This window comes from Saccostrea cucullata, unplaced genomic scaffold (assembly GCF_032062105.1).
Source record: "Saccostrea cucullata isolate Sc308-1 unplaced genomic scaffold, CSIRO_AGI_Scuc_v1 ctg322, whole genome shotgun sequence".
NCBI lineage: Eukaryota > Metazoa > Mollusca > Bivalvia > Ostreida > Ostreidae > Saccostrea > Saccostrea cuccullata.
Window position 1 is genome coordinate 226,142 of NW_026926684.1, and position 17,513 is coordinate 243,654.

General features: G+C 33.0%; 1 protein-coding gene across 1 annotated transcript; it reads right to left on the reverse strand.

Moving 5' to 3' along the window:
- Positions 1 to 5,124: 5,124 nt before the first annotated feature.
- On the reverse strand, positions 5,125 to 7,414 carry LOC134272404 (heat shock 70 kDa protein 12B-like). The gene is made up of 3 exons (XM_062754639.1): positions 7,121 to 7,414; positions 5,742 to 5,960; positions 5,125 to 5,292 (listed from the first exon to the last, which is right to left on the reverse strand). The coding sequence occupies exons 1-3, from the start codon at positions 7,412 to 7,414 to the stop codon at positions 5,125 to 5,127; spliced, it is 681 nt and encodes a 226-aa protein (XP_062610623.1).
- Positions 7,415 to 17,513: the final 10,099 nt, after the last annotated feature.

The following is a 17,513-nucleotide window of genomic DNA, read 5'->3' on the forward strand; positions in this document are numbered from 1 at the left end:
CCCAATTTTATTTTTTTAATTTTTTAATTACCCCTACCCTAAAAAAATCACACTAAAGAGTTTATAAGTAGTTTCTTTTCAAAAAATGGTGCAAATTCGACTATTTTTTTGTTCAAATCATATCTTTTCTTCCCATCACCATAGCAACGTACCGAAAAAATGTAATCATACTAAGTTGGTCACCAGAGAACTTAGAATGAAATCCTCTTTAAGGAAAAGGTAATTGCAAACAATCTTTTGACAACATCTATATATGTGCATATAGACTCTTTTTATGGCAATATTTGCCTGTTTTGAAAGTAAAAAATCTGTTCTGGTAACCAAGGAAATTTTTTTCCTTGGATACGACAGTGTCGTTGTGGTTGAAATCAATATTTTTGTATTTTTTTGTTTAATTGTGACAGAAATAATCCATAAACACTGATTTCAAGAAAATTTAAATTTTTGACTTTCCATTCAAAGCTCAATGCTTACTGACATGACCTCTTAACATTCTTATTCAAGCTTTTGAACATAAATGGTATCTCATTCCTTGACACTCGTAGAGCGAGACATGTTTTTTGGCAAACCTTTTCATGACAGTGTAAATAATCGGGATAGTTCACTTCGGTGATGATTGCCGGGAAAATAAAAAAGTTTTAAATTATAGCCATTTCATTGCTTTAGTGTTACTTACCTATATACTATAGAGAATATGTACAATGTGTTGAATATACTTTCTAAATCTCGAAATTTAAGCTATAAGAACGTTCTTTTTTCTCTTAATTTCTTTGAAGCTGTCCAACCTATTTAATGAAACGATCCAGATAAAAGGGGAGAAGATTTACTCGTGGCGTTTGGCACCAAATTATGATTAGTGACCCGCTTTTCATAATTCTTAGATAGGTGTTCATTTAGACAAGTACATTTAGAGCAATAACAGTTAAAGCGTTAGGAATAAAAGAGAAAAAAAGTGCGTTGGATTTTCACGCTAACGACCTGGGTTCAATCCCTCTTGAGACCAAATTTTTTTACTAACTTTTTCTGCCCAGTTTTACGTGTTATTTTTTTTTGCTCACAACGAGATCGTTTCTAGTATTCTTACTATTATCGTATTGAAAAAAAAATTGAAAATGACCTTTGTCCGGTCCATTTCTCCAGAACAGCTTAAGATATGAAAGTTAACTGTGTCAGATATCATAGATCCTGACTTGAAGATGTGTCGATGTACATTTTTTCAGTCAATACTTCCGGTCGTCACAGAAAAGGGAATAAAAAGTCGAATTTGAACATTTCTTTGCCTTTCTTTCTTCTTTTTTCTGTGATATTCTTGGCGTAAGTAAAGGTCCCTATTTGATAATTTTACGTATTTCTTCATTTAATTAAGAAGGAATTAAATATCTTAGAATTTTCGCAAACGTAGGTTCAACGTTTCCTTAAACACTAAGAAATATTCATTTCATTTTCTCATAAATAGACTGCGCGGGTAATACACATTGTACAAATGTGCAGGTAAGGTCTTCCCCGGGATGGGGAATGGACCTGTAGAAAACCTTCTCTGGTTCCACAGAGACGAGATATTAGCAAATAAAATGTTTAAAACATATATCATGTATGTGAATCTTATCCCCAACAATTTTTTTTTGTAAGCTATAAGAAACCTACCCCCCCCACCCACGTTTCTCACTAATTGACAGGAATGCTAATTCCGCTTTAATGTTTTATATTCTACATAAAATGATCTCGACATTCATATAACAATGCACTCTTCTTGAAGTTAAGAAAATGATAAATGCATATGAATAACGTCATTAAAAAATATAAAAGAAATAGAACTCTATTTCCATCTTTTTTTTATTCATTCATAAATCCTTGGATCCGCTCGCAGCTGCGCGGTGGCCTCATCGCTACTGTAAACAATTCATTCACGCCGAAAATATTCATGATTCCGCTAAACTAAGAAAGTTTACACATGGTTTATCATCTCATAACAAACATCAGCCCTGTCCAATGCAGAAATGCTCGAACTGAAAGGGAAAATTCAGGAATTATTTTGCGTCAACCATGTTTTGACTGAACCTACCCGGCATTTTGTAATTAAGGTCTTCCGTCTTCACGGAAGACCTTATAGTTATTCTATTGTTTCTTATTAAGGTCTTCCGTCTTCACCGAAGACCTTATAGTGATTCTACTGTTTCTTATTATTTAAGGTCTTCCGTTTCCAACGGAAGACCTTCTACTGATTCTGTTGTTTCTTTTCCACTATTATTATTATTATTTTTTCTTACCGATTTTGTGCAGACGATTTCTCGAGAACGCCTGGACAGATTTTCATGAAACTTTCAGCAATGATGGCAAATCATATGAACTTAAGGCATTTTTTTTTATTTTGCCCTCGTCACTTCCGGTCGCGAGATACGGCCAATTTTCTTTTTTTAAAGTGTCATTTTGTCCGGGAGTCTTGAAACTTTAAGGGATGATAGATTGTGACAGGCATCATTGAATTTTGTATAAAGTTTTTGTTGCCGTCACGCCCGTTGTCCACCGGAAGTAGTTTAAAAATATGCAAAATTTTATTTTTTCCTTGTTTAAATGTTTCTTATCTTGGCAAATAGAGTGTCTCGAGTCATGTTATGTCCACCAGAAGTTATTTCTTCCAAACCGGAAGTTGTCCAAAAAATGAGCATTTTTCCTTAAAATTATCAGGGATGATTCCTTCACACTCAGAAAGGAGTTACGAGTCATTTTGAGTACTTCCGGTCATACCGGAAGTGAATAAAAAGACCGGAAGTTGTTTGAAATCGATAGATTTCACTCTCTTATGTGTTTTAGCGTATTCTGACGAATTGATATGAATATTTTTTTTACATATAAAGTTGTTTTACTTTCTTTTAACAAACAAACTCTCCAAAATAAATCAAGACCTTATCAGAAATCAAACGGAAGACCTACTTCTTGCTCGCAATGAGATCTCATCTAGTCTTATTACTATAATTCTTTTATTTTTTTGGACAAAATTTTGTGCAGACGATTTCTCGAAAACTATTCAGTGATTTTTCATGAAAATTTTCACAAAATATGTGTCATTATATGAAGTTGTTACATCCGAAGAAAAATTTGGAAAATTCGCTTCTGGTGCCAATTTATGGACAGTTTCCTGATTTAAAATGCGATTTTGTCGCGCACTTTTATCGAAAATAGCTGAGAATATGAACTGGAGACTAATTGGAGATGATAGATCATGACTTTGTGGTTTGCAGATTCGCCTTCTCGTGCGTCGTCAGCACTTCCGGTTTCTGCCGGAAGCATATTTAAATTTTTTTTTCAATTTTTTGGTTTTTCAATATTTTTCTTTGGTGTTTTTTTTTAGAGACTCATTTGCAAGTGCGTAATATGTAATTTCTTTTTGAATCGAAAAAGGCAATATTGAGATATTCGCTTTTAAAAATTTGAAGCGGTGTTTTCATTGGCCGAAGGGTTAGCGCGTTGGATTGTCGCGCAGGCGACCCGGGTTCGCTCCCTCGAATGTCCGACTTTTTTTATCACTTTTTCTGCTAGGTTTTTCGTTTTTTATTTCAGAATCGGACGGAAGACCTCTCGTTGCTCGCAACGAGTTTTATATCTAGTTATTATTATTATTATTATTTTGACTTTTTAATTTTGTGCACGCGATTTCTCGAAGACTACTGGATGAAATAACATGAAATTGTCCGGACAGATGTGTTGTTACATGAATTTATTAGATCCGAGAGAAAATTTTGAAACTCACTTCCGGTGCCAGGTTACGGACAATTTTCTGAAATTAAAGTGACATTTTGTCCACGATTAAACTCAAAAACGGTAAAAGATATCAATATGAAACTTTCAGGGATAATAGATCGTGATATATACTATCCAGTACGCGACTTTTTGTTCGTCGTCGGTACTTCCTGTCGTTAGAAGAAGCGAATTGAAAAAATCGTATTTTCTAACTTTTTTGTTTTTCAATATTTTTTATTTAATTTTTGAATGGTTAATAGAGACCCTTAGATTGATGATTACTATATAAGTTTTTTGAATATTGGTTAGTCTGAACTTTAGATATTAACATTTGAAAATCTGATGCGGGACCAAGATGGCGGCTCTCTCTGTCAACTCCGCCATTTCGCAATTCGGGGTTTATGGAGGCAGCTGAGCGTTTGCTTAAATGATTCTAAGGATAAATGAAATGTAAAAGACTACTTGGATTGTCACGTAGTAGTTACGTTGCAATGCTGTGTCAAACTAAAAATTAATTGTCGTTTCACTGCTTTAGTGTTACTGGGCTCGATACAATATGCAATGTGTACAATGTATGAAATATTCTTTCAAAACCTCAAAATAAAATATAGGCGATAAGAACGTTCTGTTTTTTTTTTTAATTTCATTGAAGCTATCACGTCTATTTAATAGAACACTCCAAACAAAAGACGCGAATATTCACTCATGGCGCTTGGTGCAAAAAAATGAATAGTGACACGCCTTTCATAATTCCAAGACAGGTGTACTGTTGTAGGAGTATAAACAAGTAAAGTAAGAGCAGAGCTCCAAGTAGCGTAATGGATAGTTTATTGGATTTTCACGCTGGTCACCCAGGTTCAATCAGGCTCGGGGGTTACAGGGATATTTTCCTGAATCGGACGGAAGACCTCTCGTAGCTCGCAACGAGATCGTATCTAGTTTCTAATTATTTTTGTTAAAAGTGACATATAGGTCCGAGTGTTTGTATTAAATGTTTCTAATTGTATTGTATTATAACTATAATAAACGATTAACTTACTTACTTACTTACTAATAGTGGTATTGGATAGTTATGTACCAAAGTATGGAATTATTATTACTTGTCATATCATACATTGAATGGTGGGGGCCCAAGGGGCGAAGCCCCCGGAAACTCCTGGGTTTTCGTGTATTAAAAAGAGTAGAACCAGGCACGATAAAATTGGTTTTGTATAGTTATGTGCCAAAATGTGGCACTATTAATATTAGTCTTTCATATTTCGAAAATTTTAGGGTGGTCGGGGCGTGCGCCCCCACGCCCCTTCCCCCTCTTAAATCCGCCAGTGCTATACCAGTGTTAAATTATCTTAAAATCAGCTTATCAAGCACATGTCTGATTAAGCTTTATCAATTAACTTTAATTGTGCACTTACCGCCAATATCACAAATCAAATATTTCAGGCCACTCTGAAAAGTACGTCTCCTGTCTTCCTCCATCTCTTCGATATAATTAACATAGAGTGCAGCAGCCTCCGATTCCATTGCAATTGCAAGGTGATTAGACTGAATGCCTGCCTGCATACAAATATTCAAAACTTGTGATCATATGAAAATACCCCTGATAGGAGCATCCTTAACCTTAAATGTGTGAGAGGTTATGCGAGGGTGGATGGGGGGGGGGGGTAGTTGGGTGTGTTTAAACTTTGACTTCTACCTTTATTTTCAGGCCAGTAAAAGAGTTTAAATGAAATTAATATTGTTATGTTTAATCATATATATATATATATATATATATATATATATATATATATCAATGTACTAACTTTTCAAACATACAGCTCCATTTCAGAGAAAATTTGACATTTACATACATGAATATGATGAAAATTTTGTAGTACTGTATGCTTTTAATACTTATATTTGAAACAAAAATACATTACCGATATACTATTGATAACACATTATAAATCTTAATGTACATATTTCATTAAATACAACATGAAAAATGTTACATGTAAACATACCTCTGAAGCACATTCTCTGAAAAACATCCTTGCTTTGTTTGACCACATTGCTGGCACAGTAATGACCCATTTCACATTTTCATTCTCTACAGAAGGATATGACAGTTGCATTTCTGATAGCAACTTTTCTTTTAAATATCTAAATGCTGAAGTAATAATGATCTTGGCTGGGAAAGCTTTTCCATCCTCACTCTCCAAGATGTACTCGTTTTCATCAGTCTATTAAATGATAATAAAAATCTCTACATTATGCCACGGACACTTGATATTTTATCAGTAAGTCGCTCAATTACTTTGGTAGACATCGAAAAATTGTATCTCCTTTCTATATACAATATAAAAATATGCAACTCCATTTTGCCCCCCCCCCTCCTGCTTGTTTCAGGCTTCAATTCAACACATAAATCGGATACACCAGTCCTATAGCTACTAGATAGCTACTAAATTTCATACAAACTTCAAATTTCGTCTCAAGGTCCGACCTGACGTCACGAAAATGAAATCTCCAAACTAAATGTTCTAATACATAAAAAAAATTAACATGTTTGATAAATAAACGGATAACAAACAACATAAACTTGCGGTTTTTTTTTTATTTTTTCTGATTAAGTTTGTCTGTGTATTCTATATATGAACGGGTATAATTTTTCGACATTTTAGCCTATGTTACATCTTATTGATAAGAATTCAGATTCCTGTGAATAAACATAATACATTTATAAATAAACAATATATCATTGATACTTACTCTTTCAAAACTGAATTTATGATACCGTATAAATAGCATTCTTATCGAGGATTTAATTTTGGCATAATTAGTGAGGGTGCTGAGATCACTAAAATTAAATAGCGCTAAAAAAATAACTGCGTTTTATTTATAATAGCTTCATGAGTGAGCATTTTAAAAACATTAAATTTATTCTCGTTAAAAATACCAATTCATCAAAACGTCATGAGGATTCTGAATGTCAGTGGTAGTGTTGCTGTAATTATTTTTTTTCAAAAATCCCTTTAAAACTGGTTATATTATGTGATGTTTAAAACAAAGTTAGCCACACCTTTTTCAAAAAAAGATTATGCGAAAAACTTTGATTCCTAAAAAGAGGGGAACTTTTGATAAATATCAATGTTATTTAGAATTGTGTGGTAATATTGCTATTAAGTTTGAGCAGAACTTCATCAAATATATTCCCATGTAAAAATCAAATACAGATTTTACATTCCATCTTCAAAGCATAGTCAAACAGAATTCATTTAAGGAATGTTTTTAAGTTTTGTGTGAGTTATTGGTGTGTGAATCACAAAGACTTGTCAAGCAGACATATTTCGTGAAGCGCGCATATCAAATGTAAATATTTAAGCTTATTGATTATTCTTACCACCGTTTCTTGAAATTTATTCTTAAACTGCCGAAAGTAGAACCAATCGCCCCGTTTCCCTGTTGAAAGAACTTCTGCATACTTCTCCTCTGCCTCATATCCATATGAATGAAATTTATTTTGTTTGTCAAACAAAATACAGGACGGAGTTTTCCAACCAAACATAACCCCTTCTTCCCATTTCAAAAAGTTAACCTTTAATGGGTTATTTTCAAAGTCATTTCGAGTGGAGAATCCACATGCCGTTTTTGTTGTTCCAATATCAATGGAGGTAACAATCAGGTATTCATCCATGTTTCTTGAAATAAAAAGAAATATATCAACATGTTTATCTTTAAATGTTAGAAAAGAGATTGATACCGTCGATAAAAAAGATATATCTAAAATATTTACACTTTAGAAATTTTTACAACAGTTTGTACACTGTCATGCCTATTTATTTATTGGTAAACATTCATTTATTTTTATATTATCGTAACAAACCAGCCTCAATTCTCCATTCCCAAAACATTTATACAATACATAAGTATTAGAATATGAAAGTCTCAAAAGTAATGATGCTACAGATTCACTCAATTTTTTAAAACCATGTCACAAATCAATTTAACTGTAAAACTTATCTGGCAAAAATATGCTTCCTATATTTAACTTTTTCTCATTTTCACATATGGTAAAGTTGTCACATACAAGTACAAAATGATGCAAAACTAAAAGTTTTGATCGCTTACTAAGAGAGAAATAACACTTTTTTCAGATTTTTGGCTCAAATCTGCAGTTAGATTCGAAGCATTTAAAAGCCAACATAGTGAAAAACATAGTGTGAAAAATCTTATTTATTTGATATATTTTGAAACTTTAGTCCCTTATTATTAATTTAACTTATATTTGAAAATTCCGTCCAGTCTTTGATTGCGTAAAAATTATAACTAAAATCAATGTTGTATAATATTTTTTAGAGGCAGAAAAAAAGATACTTTCATACGCCACCATTCCGCCAAAAATATAGTCCCTGCTAGTTTTTAAATGCACTTTACCATTACTACTTAAAGTTGTAAAATTGTGACGAGGAATGAAAAATATGGTCTTTTAAATCTCTTACATCTAAATATATGACATAAAAGCAAATATACTTTTGGGGAAAAATGCAAAATGCAAATTAAAAACTGAGACTGTTTGAGATTTTTCTATTTTCTATATAAATACTTTACTGATTAAGCTTAGATTTTCGGGTTGTTGGTTATGGGTTACTTTGTATTCGTTTTAAATATAAATATACAGAATTTAAGATATTATCAGCAATTTAAACGTTTGTTAAATGGGTAGGCGGGTACCCAGGGCAACAATTTACGGAGTTTATTTAAACAGTTGTCACGAAAATACCAAACAAGTTGTAAATAATTCTACCGTTTAAGAAAATAAAGCATTTTAACTTAATATAAATTATAAACTAGATGCTGTCATGAGACAGTAATACCCGCACTAAGATGTTTGCCTCTAAATACACGCTCCTACATATTGGGCGGCTTTCCAAGTAAAAAGTCAAAATAATTCTATAATTTACATGTGTTCATCAAATTGAGTATGAAATTCTCAGACCCTGTGACCTATAACTCAGAACCTCTTATATTTATTTTACATGCTTATTTCATTATATACCAGTTTGAATTCTATTAATGATGTAAATTAGATTTTGATAAATGTTTTGCTCATAATAGGTCCTTTTTAAATTTACTAATCTCCCCCTCGACACCAAAATCACACAGCACATACTTTTTGGAATATGCTAGATGCAAAAGTTTTGTTAAAACATCGTTTTTTATGAATTAATTTAAAATTTGTTCTTGTACTATACACGTTAACATGTAAATTTCTACATCACATCACGTTGCGTCACCCATTATCATATTTTTAGATTAAACACCCTTCGGCACATCTCGGCCGATTCCCACTTCATCTGATAAGGTGACGGAATCGACGAAGGTTTGCCGAATGGAATAGCACTAGCACATGCTGCAGTCTGCTGTGCATTGGATTAATTCATTTTGTGTTATAATTGGATTATATTTCATGAAGTTGACAAGACCTATGGCAGTCGGTAAGTACAAGTTTAAGTATAGTGGGGGGGGGGTGGTAAAAAAAACTCAAACGATTAGGTTAAAGTTCAAAAAGGGTCAAAGATCATCGCATGCCACACTAGACGAATTTCATATTGTGAAGTTATCTCCCGTTGTCGATGTGGCATGCAGTTACTGCCAATACTGGTGCGGATCCAGAATTTTTTTTTCGGAAGTAGGGAGGGGGGTTCACATCTCAGTCAAAAAACTCCAGCCCAGAATTTCCTGACAAGCAGGAGATAAAACTGAAAACAAATAAACAAAATAAAAACAATGATAGTGGGGTCAATGTTTTCTAAGTTACATGTAGGGGGAGGATGTCCAAAGTCATTTTTTATTTGCTTCAGTATATAGTCTTGTTTAAATAAAGCAAATTCCAGGTGGTGGAGGGGGATTTCCAATCTCCCTACCCACTCCCTGTCCCTGAAATAACAATCTATTTTGTGATTCCAATTAAATAGTATATTTTTTTCCATTTGAGTGATTTGACTAATTATACATATTTTGTTTCTTGTGTTTATATTATGTCTGTCTATTTGTCTGCAGAAATTATAACCTTGCCCATAAGTTTTAAGTGGGATGGGCTAAACAAATGGCTTCCATATTTTATAGGTTTATTTCTTGTGACAATTAAGACCTTTTATTTGGGTACCATTAATTTTTACCTCTGATCGCTTCACCTAGGATACACATTTTTACAAGAAAAATACCAAACTTTGAACTTGGCCTAAATTTTGATCAGTAGGTGCTAGGGCTTTCATGCTTAACATGTGTATTCATTGTGAACTGTCAACAGGTATAAATATGTTTGACCTTGACCCTAGAGTTTGAACCACATAAAAAATTAACCTTGGCAATTAACTTTTGAACAGAAAGTACTAGAGATTGGTTATTTCACATGTGCATTCCTTGTGACAAGACTTTCTTCTAATACCAACAATTTGAACCCTTTGACTTTGACCTTTGAGTTTGACATATATTTGAGAAACTTTCGCCATAGAATTCCATACGGGGACATCAGTGTTTCACAAACACATCTTGTCTTTATTATTATTTGGTGGTGTCTCCATATGAGGGGAAAATTCCCGAGAGAGATGAAACCTTACTGCACATCTACATGACCCCACCAACCATCTCCCAAAAGATGATTAGGCTGCTGAGTAAAATGTAAGAAGAGTTCAGGGAAGATGAGGCTTTTTGCATAAAAAACATCATTTTTCGACCCCCATTTGACCCCTCGGGGCAAAATCAGAATTCCAAAACCTAACTGCACATCTACATGACACCACCAACCATCTCCCAAAAGGTGATTAGGCTGCTGAATAAAATGTAAGAGGAGTTCAGGGGAGATGGGGCTTTTTGCATCAAAAACGTCATTTTTCGACCCCCATTTGACCCCCCGGGGCAAAATCAAAATTCCGAAACCTTACTGCACATCTACATGACACCACCAGTCATGTCCCAAAAGATGATTAAGCTACTGTGTAAAATGTAGGAGGTGTTCAGGGAAGAAAAGTGTGACAGACGGACGGACGGACATGAGTAACAACAATATACCCGAACTTTCTTTAGAAAGTGCGGGTATTTCTTAGTTACATAGTCTTTTAGTGACAGGGTATGTGATGATAGCTGGTTAATAAATTTAATACCTGGCGAGGCGGAGCCGATGAAACACCGATGAAACATTTACGTTTTATCTGTGGTTTATAAATGGTTTTCTCTGCTAAATGCTTCATCACGCTTATTATGACGTCACGTTATGTTTGTGACGTAATACATCGACCAGGTATAGATTTACAACTGACCGGGTATAGATTTACAACTGACCGGGTATAAGTAATCCACCTCCTTCACGTGAGAGACTTTAACCAATCGTAAGCCAGGATTTCACGGAAAAATCAACAGAGGTGGGGTAAAATAATATATATATATATCTAATATAAATTGCATACTTTATAATATTTCTTCTTTGCCATTATAGTGATATCAACAGGGACCTATATACATGTAGTATATAATTCCCTGCTATCAACTAAATGATATTCATCAAACATTAAATTCATCGCGTTACGTAAATATTTTTCACATTAACAATGAAATATTCCAAGTCAAGTTAGATCATACGATAAATCGCAACATGAAATCAAATATTTAAATTACTCCTAAAATAAGAGGAACGTATAAATTTTGATTAAAATATGTATTTATGTTCAGCTAAAGTAGAATTACATACATTTTAAGGTATGTCACTCTTCAGCTTTAAGGAAAATTTAACACCGAACCTTATACTTCAAAACTATTTATCAAAATTCAATTTTTATGACATCTAAATTTAACAATGTTAATGTTTTAAAACATTCAACGAAAAAAACTGTTCAAAAAGCTACAATGAAGCAAGATTTATGAGGGGCCGTTTCTAGTGGTGGAAGGATATTTAGAAGATAATTTAATTCATATTTTTAGAATAACTTTCACATCTTCCTTCTACAAACTATGCCAAAAAATGAAGATATTTCACATAAGTCAAGATAATATGTATACCATTTTTTGCCTGAAAATAACATATTTTGACCAATATTTCAAAATTGATATTGCTGACGCCACCATTTTCTTTATTCATTTAAAAGTACTCCATAACTGTGACTGACTGATAAGCACTTAAGTCGTAAAAAGCTTGATTCAAGAAAATGTTTTATTGCCTATTTAGATTTTCAATACCCCAAATATTTTACATTTTAGTGCGAAAAGGTCACACAATAATTTACGCGCATAAATTTGAAAGATTTGATCAATGATAATTTTTCCGTAAAATAAAATTTGATTTATTACCATGGTTTCATGAGATAAAATATGATAAAGGTTAGAGTAATTAATCAAAGAGTTAAAATTTAAGTGCAGAAATGTCAACTTAATTGCACTGTAGATTTGTAAGATGCACACTGACTTCCTTTTTTCTCTGTGATTTTGAGTTCCACTTTATGAGTACTTATCCAAATATACTTCTAAAAAAACATTATTTCAAAAATATTAACGAGTGAAAAACCTTAATTACATTTCAAAGATTATAAAATTCTACTACTGTACTCTAATGTACTCTTTCTGACTCAAAGCTGTTTAGTGTATGACCACTTTGCAACTCTCTCTCTCTCTCTCTCTCTCTCTCTCTCTCTCTCTCTCTCTCTTAGACCGACCGACTTTATCTTTTTATTAAGTTTTGAAAAACGGCTTATAAAAAGTCTAATGTAAAGGATGACAAATCGCTGATGGACAGATAATAATCAGAGGAATGTATCAACTACAGCAAAAATTATAGGGGTTACCCCTAAATCGGTTACTTAGCCTAGTTAGCAGGGGGAATAAGGAAGCATACACAATATTCTACCTTGACTAAATCAGTGCACAACACATAAAAACAAAAGCACATTGTATAATTTAAAAAAAACACAACACATAATAATAATTGCGCATTTTGTGATAAAAGAACATGACCCCTGTACAATCATAATTATAATTAGATGAGATGCGAGCAACGAGTGGGTCTTTCGTCCGATTCTTGATGAGATGAGATGAGATTTTGATTTAGATTTCTTTTACAATGATAGCATTGTTAAGAAAATCAATTTTGCTTCAGTTATGTTTAAAAAAAATATTAAACGTTAAATAGTCATAAATTCGAATTCTGGTCCCCCTTGGCCCTTTAAACTATTATCGATCGGAGAATTTTGGCCCTTTTGGCACCCAATTTGAGTCGCCAGCCCCTTTTTCTTGATTTCATCTGAAAGGTCACATGATTTTGAACACTTTTTGTTCAACAACTATTCAGATATTCTTTATTATTTTCGAGTTTCTTTTAAAATAAATATTATGGGGCGAACCCATCAACTCCTTTATGGGGACATTAAGCGAAAAATTCAAGGTAGCATATTCATCAAAACATCATTCAGAACGTCTTTTGCGCAGTATTACTTATCAAAATATTTCTGACTTTCGAGATATAAAGCGTCAAATATTTAGCATTCTGGGCCCTTGTGGCCCCTAATTATGTATCATACGGTATGAAAATTGTATTATATAGTTGAAGATTGTTGAGATAAACATTTTTGTTTCAGTGATGTATTACAAAATATTAACCGCAAAGGGGTTATCGATTGAAGACTTTTGGCCCCTTGCAGCCCCTAATTTGAGTCGACAGTCCCCTTTTCTTGATGTCTCCGTAAAGGTCTCAAGATTTTGAAAACTTTTTTTTTCAATAATTATTCAGAGGCTCTTTTTCGTTTTCGTGTTATTTACAAAAGAAATATTTAGGGGCCAACCCTTCAACTCCTAAATGGGGACATTTAGCGAGAAATTCAAGGTGACATATTGTTCACAACATCATTTGAAACATCTTTTGTTCAATATTACTCACTGTTTACATTGTTTTTTTCGCCCCGTGTTATGTTCGAACAATTTTGCCCCGTTTTAAATTCGCCCAGTCATGGTTTTGTTTAAGAAATTAGCTGTGTAATTTGAATTCGCACAGTTTTAAATTCGCCCAATCAGGAAGAGGGCGAAAGGGGCGAAAATAAAACGGGGGCGAAAATTTCCCTGTATACAGTATCAAAATATTTCTCACTTTTGAGATATAAAGATTTAAAGATATAGCATTCAGGGCCCTTGTGGCCCCTTTTTATGTAATATATAACGTAAAAATCATTATGCATAGTTGGAGATTGTTCAGATCAACAATTTTGCTTCAGTAAAATAAAATATTGACTGTAAAACAGTTATCGAATTAAGAGTTTTGGCCCCTCTTGGCCCTTAATGTGATGAGTCAGCACTTTTTTCCTTATATCATATGAAGGATCTTATCATTCTGCACAATTGGTATTTAATATGTTTTAACAAATTAATTATATTTTTAAAAATATCATTAAAATTGTCTTAAAAAATCACATGATTTGTATCCTAAAATTTGACTCTTATCGAGCTTCCATACTAGGTACTTCCGGAAGCTATCTAAACTCGTCGTAACATGGAGACATGTCCTCTATCATCATTGCAAATTTCAGTGCTCTAGCTCAAGCCGTCTTTGAGATCAATGACGGACAAGAAGGTCCGCTGAATTTTAATGAAGGGGCGATAACTCTCGACAGAAAGTGAGTTTCAAAAAATCCTTCAAATGGTTCAAACCTCAGATTACTCAGCAACAACCCTGAAAATTTGAAGCAAATCCATCCAACCATCTTTGAGAAATCGTCAGCACAAAATGTGTGGAGAAAAAAGAATAATAACTAGATGAGATCTCGTTGCGAGTAACGAGTGGGTCTTTCGTCCGATTCTTGATGAGATGAGATGAGATTTTGATTGAATTTTTTTTTAAATGATTATATTGTTAAGAAAAACGATTATGCTGCCGTTACATTTTATAAAAAAAAATATTGAACATTACATAACCATAGAATCGAATTCTGGTCCCTCTAGAACCCTTATACATGTATGAGGGGCCAGCCCTTTTCTCTTCAAATCATCTTAAAGTCCTTATGCTTTTAAACATTTTTATTCAACAAGTGTTTAGAGATTGTTTTTCGTTTTCGAGTTATTAGCAAAAGAATTGTGTAAGGGCCAACCCTTCAACTCCTTAAGGGGAACGTTTAGCGAAAAATGAAAGGTTGCATACTGTTCAGAACATTATTTTGAACATCTTTTTTTCAATATTACTTATCAAAATATTTCCCACTTGTGAGATATAAAACGTCAAAAATTTAGCATTCTGGCCCCTTGAGGCCCCTCATTATGTACATACGACATAAAAGTCATAATATGTAGTTGTAGATGGTTGAGATTAAACATCTTTGCTTCAGTCATGTATTACAAAATATTAACTGATAAAGAGTTATCGATTGCAGAAGTTTGGCCCCACTTGGCTCCTAATTTGAGTGCCAAGCCCCTTTTTACTTTAAGATTTTATCTTAAAGTTCTTAAGATTTTGAACACTTTTTGTTCAACAACTATTCAGAAGCTCTTTTTCGTTTTCGTGTTATTTGCAAAAGAAATATTTAGGGGCCAACCCTTCAACTCCCTATTGGGGACGTTTAGCGAAAAATGAAAGGTTGCATATTGTTCAGAATATTATTTTGGACATCTTTTGTTCAATATTACATATCAAAATATTTTCCACTTTTGAGATATAAAACGTCCAAGATTTCGCATTCTGGCCCCTTGTGGCCCCTAATCATGTACTATACGACATTAAAATTGTAACATATAGTTGTAGATGGTTAAGATAAACATCTTTACTTCAGTAATGTATTACAAAATATTAACTGATAAAGAGTTATGGATTGAAGACTTTTGGCCCCTCTTGGCACCTTATTTGAGTGCCCAGCCCCTTTTTCCTGATTTGATCTTAAAGCTCTTAAGATTTTGAACACTTTTTGTTCAACAACTATTCAGAGATTCTTTTTCGTTTTTGAGTTATTTGCAAAAGAAATATTTAAGGGCCAACCCTTCAACTCCTTAAGGGGGAAGTTTAGCGAAAAATGAAAGGTTGCATATTGTTCAGAATATTATTTTGAACATCTTTTGTTTAGTAATATTTATCTAAAATTTTCTCACTTTCGAGATAGAAAGCGTCAAAGAATTAGCATTCTGGCCCCTTGTGGTCCCTAATTATGAACCATACGTCATAAAAATCATAATATAGTTGTATATTCTTGAGATTAACATTTTTTCTTCAGTAATGACTTTAAAAGAGTTATTGAATAAAAACTGTTTGCCCCTTTTAGCTCTTAATTTGATGAGTCAGCACATTTTTATTGATATCATATTAAAGATCTTTATATTTTTCACAAATGTTGTTCAGTATATTCTAACAAAATAATTATATTTTGAAGGATATGATGCAAAATGTCTAAAAAAAAAAAGACTCATAAAACGTATCCTAAATTTTGACCCCCCACCGAGCTTCCATACTGGGCACTTCCGGAAAACATTCTGACCATTTTGCAACATGGCAACATGTCCTCTATCAGCACTAAAAATTTCAGCCTTTTAGCTTGAGCCGTTTCGCAGCACTGTTAAGGCCTGCTATGAGAAATCAACGGAAAATAGACTGCAAAACAGGGTATCTTTTAAAATTGAATTTATTTTAATTAAGCTGTTGTATTATCACAGAACTTTAATACTTATGTGAATAGCTATGTATAACCCACTTTGTACTGTACGAAGTTTAGTCCCATCGAAGGACAATCACGTGATGAATGCATAGTTCGTGAACTAAATGTAGGTCATTAACAAATGTCAATATCGTAAGGGCATACCCTACTTGAAATTCAAATTTCAAGCTATTAATTGTATCTGCAAACTTTGTAGTTTCTGAAAAGTGCTGCAGCTTTGAATAGAAATCGCGTTTTGATAGTTAAATTTTCAAGTAAATAAGCCTATGTCGAAAAATGTTTGACTTTTACCAAATATTTTGTGTACTTATAAAATCACAATTTCGATTTAAAGAAAGCAGCAGCACTTTTCAAGTTAAGGAAAATATCCTTTACCTATATTCAAAAAATAGTTCAGATCTATGCAGTGTATGCCCTTGCGAAAGTAGGATTTTATGAGGCATCTCGATGTAAAATATACGTAACCTGTACATAAAAACACGACATAATTAAATAAATATATTCTCTTGGCAGTTAATTAATCATTGCACTAAACAAAGGATATACCTTTTATCGAATATTTAATAATAAAACGCATTTTTCATTGTTAAAAAAAATTCCTCAATCTGCCTCTTACAGCACATGAAATACGTCCACTACTGAACGAAAAAGAATCCCAATTTTTACTGATAATGTTTGATAATTACTGATAAGCTGCTGTTCTTGCTGATAATTACTGATATTTACTGTTATTATTACTGTTGTTGCTGATAATTTTAGTTGTTGCTGAGAAATACTGATAATTGCTGTCGTCTTTACTGTTGAGTCTGATAAATACTGATAAATACTGTTGATGTGCTGTCGTTGCTGAGATTTACTGTTAATTACTGTGGCCACTTTTTTTAAGCTGGGAAGAAGCTAAAACAGAATTAAGGGCCATAAAAATCTTCAATTATTACCTTCTTTTATTTAAATAATCATGGCATTTCCCCATTTCTTTTTAAACACTGATCTCAATTTATTACTATGATACTGTTGTGAAAATGCTGACAAGTAATTAAATGAAATCTTCAGCGTGTATTAGGCAAATGTTCTATGAAAATAGTATGATTTATCTGTAAGCTAGATGAATGGATTAATTAT